This window comes from Erinaceus europaeus, chromosome 14 (assembly GCF_950295315.1).
Source record: "Erinaceus europaeus chromosome 14, mEriEur2.1, whole genome shotgun sequence".
In the NCBI taxonomy this organism is placed as follows: Eukaryota; Metazoa; Chordata; class Mammalia; order Eulipotyphla; family Erinaceidae; genus Erinaceus; species Erinaceus europaeus.
The window spans coordinates 26,777,333-26,787,453 of NC_080175.1; the positions used below are offsets into that span (position 1 = coordinate 26,777,333).

At 48.3% G+C, this 10,121-nt stretch overlaps 1 protein-coding gene across 4 annotated transcripts in view; it reads right to left on the minus strand.

Annotated features, from left to right (window-relative positions):
- Positions 1-7,337, minus strand: part of PPRC1 (PPARG related coactivator 1) — a 210,497-nt gene extending 203,160 nt beyond the window's left edge. For 3 of the 4 annotated variants that reach the window (XM_060171441.1, XM_060171439.1, XM_060171442.1), the window contains exons 1-2: positions 7,129-7,337; positions 597-785 (exon numbers count right to left, since the gene is read on the minus strand). In XM_060171441.1, coding sequence (XP_060027424.1) covers positions 597-785; positions 7,129-7,281 — 342 coding nt within the window. In that variant the 5' untranslated portion in view covers positions 7,282-7,337. The remainder of the gene's footprint in view (positions 1-596; positions 786-7,128) is intronic. The other variant, XM_060171443.1, reaches the window with a different exon arrangement.
- Positions 7,338-10,121: the final 2,784 nt, after the last annotated feature.

Genomic DNA, 10,121 nt, shown 5'->3' on the forward strand with positions numbered 1-10,121 from the left:
CAATAAAAATATTTTTTAAAAATAAATGAGTTAATAAGAGTGTCAACCTCATCAGTAAATGGGTTCCGACCTCATTTACTACCATTTACTACCTCTAGTGTCAGAGAGTTGTCAGAACTGAGTCCATTTATGTTTCAAGGTTTAAGCATTAGCACATGAGAATGCCATGACCCCGGGGGCATCTCCCATATTGTGGTGTCTCTGCTTCTCTCTCTCTCTGCCTCTCCTTTGTATCTGAATGAAAAAGTAAGGTCCCACTCACACAAAGGAGTGATTTATTTAAAAAAAAGAATCTTACATTTCACATTCCATCCACCTTCAGTGAAGCTAGGGGTGCTCAGAAGGCAGGTTGCAATTGAATTCAAACAGTTATCAGAACCCTCCTACCATGTAAGTCAAGGATCCAGGTAGGGAGGAAGACCTTGAACAATAGGACATCCTTATGTGGGTCATAATTTAGCATTGTGTAGCCCAAGTCTCACTTATAAGCACACTTTAAGGTCTCAGGTCAGGCACCCATGTACCAAAATAGAGAGCAGAGCGAATGAGCCACACAAAGCTCCTGGCCAAAGGCCTCCATGCCAAGCCCAGCTTACCTCTCCCAGGCTCCCGAAATCCTCGATGAGGGAAATGAGAGAGGCATCCATGTAACTATGCATGGTCTCCAGCAGTGTCTCGTCCTGCAGCAAGAGCTCATCCATCTCCAGGTCCTTGTCCCTAAGACAGGGGCCCAGGCGAGACAGACTGACAAAGCCAGAATCATCCCCCTCCTCATGCAGTAGCACCTGGGGCAAAGGACAGAAGATGACAATGGCGTGAGCCGTTGTGACAGCCGTAAACCAGGTGCAGTCCTGGGATGCAGACACCTCAACACAGCCCAATCTTTGCCTGTGATGGGTCACTGAGAAGTATAATCTCTCAGCCCCAGTCCCAACTAGAATGGCAGTATTCAAGCACCTGCTGGGGAAAAAGTATGTTTATACTATCCAGAAATAGTTGAGTCACTTTTCAGATTAAACTGGAGATAAAAACAAAATTTTAAAAAATAGGGGGTGAGGGCAGCAAGCTAGCAGTGCTTCTGCAAGAAAGAGGTCCCGGGCTGAATCCCCAGTACCACCATAAATAAGCCAGAACTAAGCAATACTCTGATGAAAGAACGGAAAAAAAAAAAATGGGGCGGAGGGTAGATAGCATAATGGTTATGCAAACAGACTCATGCCTGAGGCTCCAGAGCCCCAGGTTCAATCCCCCGCACCACCATAAGCCAGAGCTAAACAGTGCTCTGGTAAAAAATAAATAAATAAATAAATAAATAAATAAATAAAAAAAAATGGAGGTAGGGAAAAGCCAGGCAGTATAGCATACATATTACCATGCTCAAGGTCAGGTTTCCACAAGCAGGAGGAAAGCTTCAGAAGCAGTGGAGCACTGCTACAGGTGTCTTTCTCCCTTTCCACTCCCCTCACCCATTCTATTTTTCTCTGTAAAGGATATCGGAAAAAATGACCACCAGGTGGCAAGACTGTTAAAAGAGAAATCGGGGCTGGGCAGCAGCACAGCAGGTTAAGTTCACATGGCACAGAGCGCAAGCAAGGATCCTGGTTCGAGCCCCCAACTCCCCACCTGCAGGGGGTCGTTTCACAAGTGGTGAAGCAGGTCTGCAGGTGTCTATCTTTCTCTCCTCCCCTCTGTCTTCCCCATCTCTCTCAATTTCTGTCTTATCCAACAACAGCTAATAGTAACAACAATAACAACTACAAAGGCAACAACAAGGGGAAAATGGCCTCCAGGAACAGTGGATTCATGGTGCAGGCACTGAGCCCTAGCGATAAACCTGGAGGCAAAAATAAATAAATAAATAGACATGGTCATCAGGAGTTGGGCTAGCGCAGTGGGTTAAGCGTATGTGGTGCAAAGCAAAAGGACTGGCGTAAGGGTCCTGGTTTGAGGCCCCGGCTCCCCACCTGCAGGGGAGTCACTTCACAGGCAGTGAAGCAGGTCTGCAGGTGTCTTTCTCTCCCCCTCTCTGTCTTCTCTCTCCACTTCTCTCTGTCCTATCCAACAACGATGACATCAATAACAACAATAACTAAAACAATAAAACAAGGGCAACAAAAGGAAATAAATATTTAAAGAAATTTTAAACTGTTCAGTGTTGGGTGGGTGGAGGTACACTAGCATAATGTTTACAAAGAGACTCATGCTTGAGGCTCCAAGGTCCCAGGTTCAACACCCCCCCCCCCATTATCATAAGCCAAAGTTGAACAATGAACTGTGCTTTAGCAAATAAATTAATAAAGCTGAACAGGGTGGGGGAGATAGCATAATGGTTATGCAGAGACTCCCATGCCTGAGGCTACAAAGTCCCAGGTTGGAATCCCCATCCACACACCCACAAGCCAGAGCTGAGCAGTGCTGATATTTCAAAAAATAAAATAAAATAAGATAAGGGGGCTGGGCGGTAGCACATTGGGTCAAGCACACATGGTGCAAAGCTCAAGGGCCGGCCTAAGGATTCCAGTTTGAACCCCCAGCTCCCACCTGCGGGGGGGGGGGGGGGGGGGCGGGGGGGCCCCCGCTTCACAAGAGGTGAAGCAGTTCTGCAGGTATCTTTCTCTCCTCTGTCTTCCCCATCTCTCCTGATTTCTCTCTGTCCTATACAGCAACAACAGCTATAACAACAACCACAACAAGGCCAACAAAATGAGAAAAATAGCCTCTAGAAGGGGTGAATTTATAGTGCAGGCATAGAGCCCCAGCGATAACCCAGGAGGCAATAAATAAATAAATGTTTCCAACTATGACACCATTTCCCGTCCACCTGCATGTTAGCTATCAGGCTCAGGCAAAAACTAGTAAAGTCATGGGCCCCTTGGAATGTACCTAAAATAGATCTATTAGCTTTTTCCAAATGGAGACCCCCAAATCTCATCTACAATATTCCAGCCTTTAGGTTCATGATTAGTCAGCAATTTGTTCTGTTTTATACCTTAATTCTTTTTTAGCCACCAGGCTCCAGGTGCTACCATGATGCCAACCTGACTTCTCTAGGCAGACAACTCCACCAATGTGTCCTGGAGTCTCACTTCCCCAGATCCCTGCCCCATAGGGAGAGAGAGACAGGGGGGCAATAGGGAGAGAGACACCCAGTAATGATCCTGGGTCCATACTCCCAGAGGGATAAAGAATAGGAAAGCTTTCAAGGGAGGGGATGGGATATGGAGTTCTGGTGGAAGAAATTGTACCTCTCTTATCCTATAGTCTTGTCAATATTTCCATTTTATAAATTTTAAAAAATAAATAAATAGGCAGACGGTAGATAGCATAATGGTTGTGCAAACAGACTCTCATGCCTGAGGCTCCAAAGTCCCAGGTTCAATCCCCCGCACCACCATAAGCCAGAGCTGAACAGTGCTCTGGTTAAACAAATAATAAAAAGGACACTAAAATAATAATAATAATAAATAAATAAATAAATAAATAACAGCATCCCTAGCCAATGCTGCCCCAGAGGTAGCACAGTGGATAAGGCACTGGACTTTTCAAACATGAGGGCTTAAGTTCAAGGCCCAGGATCACATGATCCAGAGTGATGCTCTGGTTATTGCTCCCTCCCTCCAGTAAATTAATCTAAAATTTAAAAATAAATAAATATTTTAAAACAAGAAGAGCTATTAGAAGCCAAGCAGTGGCACACCTGGCTGAGCACACACATTACAGTGAGCAGGGACCTAGGTTCAAGACCCTGGTCCCCATCTACAGGAGGCAGACTTCACAAGTGGTGAAGCAGTGCTGCAGGTGCCTCTCTCCCTTTCTGTCTCTCACTTTCATCCCAACTCCTGTCTCTATGCAAAAACAAACTCTTGTATGGCAATGGTGAAGGCAGACCAACTTAAGGACACACCAAAGAGAGGTGAGCAAGAAGCAATTTTAGCTGCTGGTCACCTTATCCCCAAATCCTGCTTATGTATCTCTATTCTGCTTAGCACAGAGCTCACTGTCTTGGCTCTGAGGACTGTCCTTCCTGGTTGCCCAGAATGCCAGGCACCCTCCTTGTCTTTACACAGTTGACATTCATATCTACTGCACGTTTTTGAAAGCCCTACAGTCTGCCACACAAGCTTTCAATGGTAGATCCAAGGGAGTCTCATTCTTAGTCCTACCAGGTGAGAGCAAAAGTAAGCTTGAGTCTATACATGGGGAAGCCCCACCCCATCCCTCCGGAGTAATGGGAGTGATTATTTGTCATCAGTCCTGTCAAGGATGTGGGCGTAGGCAGGGCCAGATGTGGCTGGGATGGGACTGGCAAAGCCAGAGGCCAGAGCACAGATAACTCCAGGAAAACAGGAGAGGCAAAGGCCAGAGAACAGGTGTGTGTATACACACACACACACACACACACACACCAGCCCCCCTCCCCTTCTACAGCTAAGGGAAACATGCTATTTTTTTTCCTCCCAAAAGGGGGGGAAAAAAGTAACAGGTGTGACCACACCCCCTACAACCACCCTCCTACCCAAGCTGAGGAGCCCTGGTACCCAGGTAAAAGAAAGGCTGGTGAGAGGGAGTTTAGAAGGTCAGGCCTGGAAACCAAGTAAGAGATGGTAAGTTTTAGACACTAGCTCCTCCCAATGCTGTTAATTACAACCAGCAGAATAGAACCTGGCTCAGCAAATCCTGGATGAGCAAGGAGGCTGCACCCTGACTGGCCCTGTCACCAAGCCAGAATCAAAACCATGCCCAGTTCCACGAACCACTCATTACCAGGCAGGTACTCAAGCTCCAGTCAGAACTATCTGCTTCTTCATCCTACCCCAATGCCCACGCTGCACAGCCCCGAGTAACAACATCATTTAGGAACTCTAGGTTCAGGCTAAAAGTGAGCCAGCCAGCAGCATCTCTCTAACTTCTATCTTCCAACTTGCTTTCCCAAATTCAGCTGTGTCCCTACAGGGTTGTAAACCAGATAAAATATTTCAAATGCCTACCTGACCATTCCCTGAGATTCCCCTAATCCCTTCAATGACATCTTACTACTCTTAGCATTAGGTCTAACTTCCTAATATGATTTAGGAGTTCCCCGGTCTCCCCTACCAGATCCTCCTGTTCCTCTTTCACCACCATTCTTATCACTCTCAACACACCAGCCATAGAGGACTTTCCATTTCTATGGTCTGGGAGGTGGCGCAGTGGATAAAGCACTGGATTCTCAACCATGAGGTCCTGAGTTCAATCCCCATCAGCACATGTACCAGAATGATGTCTGGTTCTTTCTCTTTCTCATAAATAAATAAACTTTTAAAAAGACTCCATTTCTGCAGTTACCATGTTCTCTCCCATAACGCGGCCTTGCCCACAAATACAGCCTGTACAAATCCTTTCAGTTACTGGAGTACACTGCATTGTGGTTACATAACCCAAAATTTGCTGCACTTGTCATTTACTCTATCCTGACAAAAATATACAATCATAGAGAACAGGAGTCATATGTGGTTCACACAGTATCACCCCTAGACCTGAACTTATTCAATAAATAGTTGATTGATGAGTTTCCACATAACCATGGGTGGAGAGGGGAACAACCCCACATGACAACCTACACTGGATTACAGCTGGATCTTGCATAAATCCTTCCCACCTCTCCCCTAAAGGTAATACCAACCCCACAAGATGACTTCAGAGAAAAGAGAGGGGAAAGAGAGGGGCAGATCCCAATTAGGGTCCAGGAAGAAGCCCTCCTCCCCTGGGGAAGGCCTGAAGGGTTGGGTTGGGCTACCACATTACCTGACAGCTTCTAGTCCAAACTCCCACCACGCCCCAGAAAATGCTTTCAAGGACTCAACTTAATTACTCAACCCAAGTACTACCCAACCCAAGTCCTACCCCTCTCCCCTCAAAGTGGAAACTCTTAAATGGGAACAGAACATATTGTACGCCAGTATGTAGAAGTTAAAGCCAAGCAAAGAATCTGACAAAGATTCGTCCCCAACAAATGTTCAACTAGGTAGAATAGTTTTCATATCGCCTCCAACTTTCCCCATCTACAGCAAAAACTCTAGGGAACCTTAAATCCAAACCACTTCAGATTTTATGTGTCAAGAGCAGGCCTTAGCTACCTCCTCAAAAGGGATGCTGGAGGAAAAAGTGAGGAAAGCAGATAACTGTCTCTTGTATACGTTGACACTCCCCGTGGCCCTTCCTCATGAAGGAGGCCCTCCAGCAGGCATCCCAAAACGCCAGTGCGGGTGACTCACAATCCACGCCAAGCCGGTCAGACAGAAGTGGCCACAAGCTCACTCCGCAGCCTTTCAAGCTCAAGCCCTCTACCCTCCCCGACAACACAGCCGCCATCCGCAGTGAAAACACTCCCCACACAGCTGGAAAGTCCTTCACCATCTGCTGTCGAGAGGCGCTGCAGACCCAAGCAAGAAAAGGAGGAAGGAAAGGAAAAAATACAATAAAATAAAATCCCACGGCTCTGGGCAAAGTTGACTGTAGAATCCCCTATCTTCCCCCGGACCAGGGGCCCGCAGCCCCAGCCGGAGATGGCGGGACCGGCCGAGACACACCCAGTTCCCAGCAGCGCGGCCCCGGCGCCGACAGGAGATGCCGGGCAGCCCGGGGCCGGAGCCACGTGGACATACCCTCCCCGCCCCCACGTGGACCGCGGCCCCTACCCCCACCCCGCCCAACCCACGTGGGTGCCGGGGCCGCCTGGAGGGGGAGGGGAAGCAGACAAGTTCTCCCGGGAAAATCTCTCCCCCATCCCACGTGGCTGCGAAAAGGCACAGTAGCGGCCGGCCGGGGCACCCCGGGGCATCCACCGGGAGAGGTCTAAGCCCCCGACTCCAAGTCCCAGCCCCGGGTCCCCCACTGTGGGCCGTGTTTTCGACTTGCCCTGCCCATCCTGCGTTCCTGAAAAATAACCATAGGAACCCCGCTTCTGCCCGCATCACTCACACCCACACACCCCCAGCAAACGGCCTGAGTCCCCTCGGCCCGGTCGGACTCCCGCAGCCACCCGGCATCGACCTCCCAGCGCTTCCTCCCTTTCCTGTGGCGTCCACGTGTCACCGCCCGGCACACGCCGCTCTGCTGCCAGCTGCGGGCCGCTCGCCAGCCGCTCACCTGCTCCCCGCCGCTCACAGCGCCAACAGTCCCATACGACGCTTGGCTCCGACTCCCCCAACCGTTGCCTCGGACTCCACCGCCAGGGTCCGGCCCGGGGCCAACACTCGAAGGCGGCGCGACTCCGTCTCTCAGTCCCCGGCGCGCCGCCATCTTGGCCCCTGAACACTCAGCGCAGCTCTGCTCGCCGGCGCCGCCTCGCCCAGCCGATTGTGGGAGACGAACTACAACTCCCGAAAGACTACGAGACTACGGCTCACAGAAGGCCATGCGGCGAACCCAGCTAGTGCCCGGAAAGAGGGTCTCTGCCTCGCAAGGGCGCCTGGGAGTTGTAGTCTTCGTAAGCGGAGGCCGGCAGCACGTACCAGAAGCGTTAGGTAATGCCTACTTTTGCGCTGCGCGCAGGGATCTACTTGGAAAGCACTAGGTCGAGAGGAGAGAGTTAATATTTAGGGTTCTGTGATTTTCCTAACTTGTTCAACTGCCGGCGCGAGCTTTTTCATCCGATCCTGCCTGCTGTATGTTCTTTCCATCTTAGTTCAAGTGGGCCTGTATTTGGAAACAGCACCCTCTGGTGGACATCAGTGCTACAGGTTCTGGCCCTCTCACCTAATCTCATACTGCGGCACCAGAAATTTAATTTTAGAAAACCGCATTCTCTGGGCCTCTCTGGGCTTCAGAAACCTCTACTAACGTCTTATTGCCAAATTTATTTCCTGCTACTTCAGATCATTTTACTGTACCTTGAAAACAACAGGAGCTCGTGTTTGTGTGTTATAGCCTGGGAAACTTTTTTTCTTAGGATAGACAGAGGCAAGAGAAGAGTGAAAGAAACAACAGCACCTAAGCTTTCAATGCTGTGGAGACTGGTCTTGAATCTGGGTTTTGCACATGGCAAAACAGTACACTATCCAACTAAGATATTTGTTCCTCGAAACATCTTTTTTATTATTATTATTATTTTTTTGTTGCCATTGCTTTTTATTGTTGTAGTTATTGTTGTCGTTGTTGGATAGGACAGAGAGAAATGGAGAGAGGAGGGAAAGACAGAAAGGGGGAAAGAAAGACACCTGCAGACCTGCTTCACCCCTTGTGAAGGGATGCCCCCTGCATGTGGGGGGCCGGGGCCTTGAACCGGGTTCCTTATGCAGGTCCTTGAGCTTTGCGCCACCTGCGCTTAACCCGCTGCGCTACCGCCCGACTCCCACTTTTTTTGTTTTTTAACCAGAGCACTATTCAGCTATGGCGTATGGTGGTGCAGGGGATAGAACCTGCAACTTTGGAGTCTCAGGAGTGACAGTCTCTTTGTATAATCATGGTGTTAGCCACCCCCACCCTCCTTCTCCCAGCACTGCTCAGCTCTGGTTTATGGTGGTGCACAGGATTGAACCTAGGACTTTGGAACCTTAGGCATGAGAGTCTCTTTGCATAATCATTATGCTATCTACCTCCCCCCACACACCCCTCCCACACTGCTTTTTATTTTCCAGAGCACTACTTAGCTCTGGTTTATGGTGGTGCAGAGATTGAACTTGGGAATTTGCAGCTTCAAGCACGAGAATCTCTGCATAACCATTATACTACCTCTGCCCTTAAGTGTTGTTGGTTTTTTAATTTAAATTTATTGAATAGAGACAGAAAACTAGAGGGTTAGTCACAATAGCAAAAACCTGGAAACAACCAAAATGATCTTTGACAGATGACTAGCTAAAAAGTTATGGGACTGGAGTGGGGTGGGGTGGTAGCACATAGCGTAAAGCTATAGGACCCCTGGCAAAGATTCGGGTTGGAGCGCTCAGCTCCTCACCCGCAGCGGGGTTCACTTCACACATCTGCAGGTGTCTTTCTCTCCCCCTGTCTTCCCCTCCTCAATTTCTCTCTGTCCCATACAATAACAACAAAAATTTTAAAAATCGCCCCCAGGAACAGTGGATTTGTAGTGTAGACACCAAGCCCCAGTGATAATCTGAGGCAAAAAAAAAAAATTATGGGACATATACTCAACAGAGTGTTATTCAACAATTATTTAAAAAAAAAAAAAAAAAAGATGATCTTTTTTTCTTTGGGATAAAGTGGGTGGACTTGGAGAAGATTATGCTTAGTGAAGAAGGTAGGGAGGTAAAGGACAACTACAAAATAGTTTCACTCATGCAAAATGTAGGGAATTATCTTTCTGTCTCTCTCCCTCTCTATCTCCCCTTCCCCTCCCAATTTCTCTCTGTGACTATCCAGTAAATAAATAAAAAGAAAAAACTATCAAAATTTAGGGAATTAAATAATGGTCTGGGAGGTGGCTCCTTGGATAAAGCACTGGACTCTCAAGCATGAGGTCCCAAGTTCAACCCCAGCAGCACATGGTTCTCCCTCTCCCTCTCTCTCTCCTTTCTCAATAATAAATAAATTTTTAAAAAATTGAAGTGTCAACCTATTTCTAAGACTGTGGGAGAACTAGAATGGTTATCTATGGGGGTTGGGATGGGGACACAGACCTTTGGTGATAGGAGTGGGGAGAGAAATAACTTGGTGGGGGGGGGCCGGGTGGTGGTGCACCTGGTTGATCGCACATGTTACGGTTCAAAAGGACCCAGGTTCGAGCCCCCCCCACCTGCAGGGGGAAAGCTTTGCGAGTGGTGAAGTAGTGCTGTAGGTGTGTGTGTCTCTCTCTCTCTTCCACTCTAGCTCCCCCTTCCCTCTATATTTCTGGCTGTCTCTAATAAATAAAGATGATAAAAAAAAAAAAGAAAGAAAGAACTTTGTGGGGTGGGTGAGAGATAGCATAATGGTTATGCAAAGAGACTCTCATGCCTGAGGCTCCAAAATCCCAGGTTCAAACCCCCCCCCCCCCCACACACACACACACACACACACGCACATACACACCACCAAAAGCCAGAGCTGAGCAGTGCTCTGGTAAAAAAAAATAAATAACTTGGAGGGGGTGGAGGTAGACAGCATAATGGTTATGCAAAGAGTCTTTCATGCCTGAGGCTTCT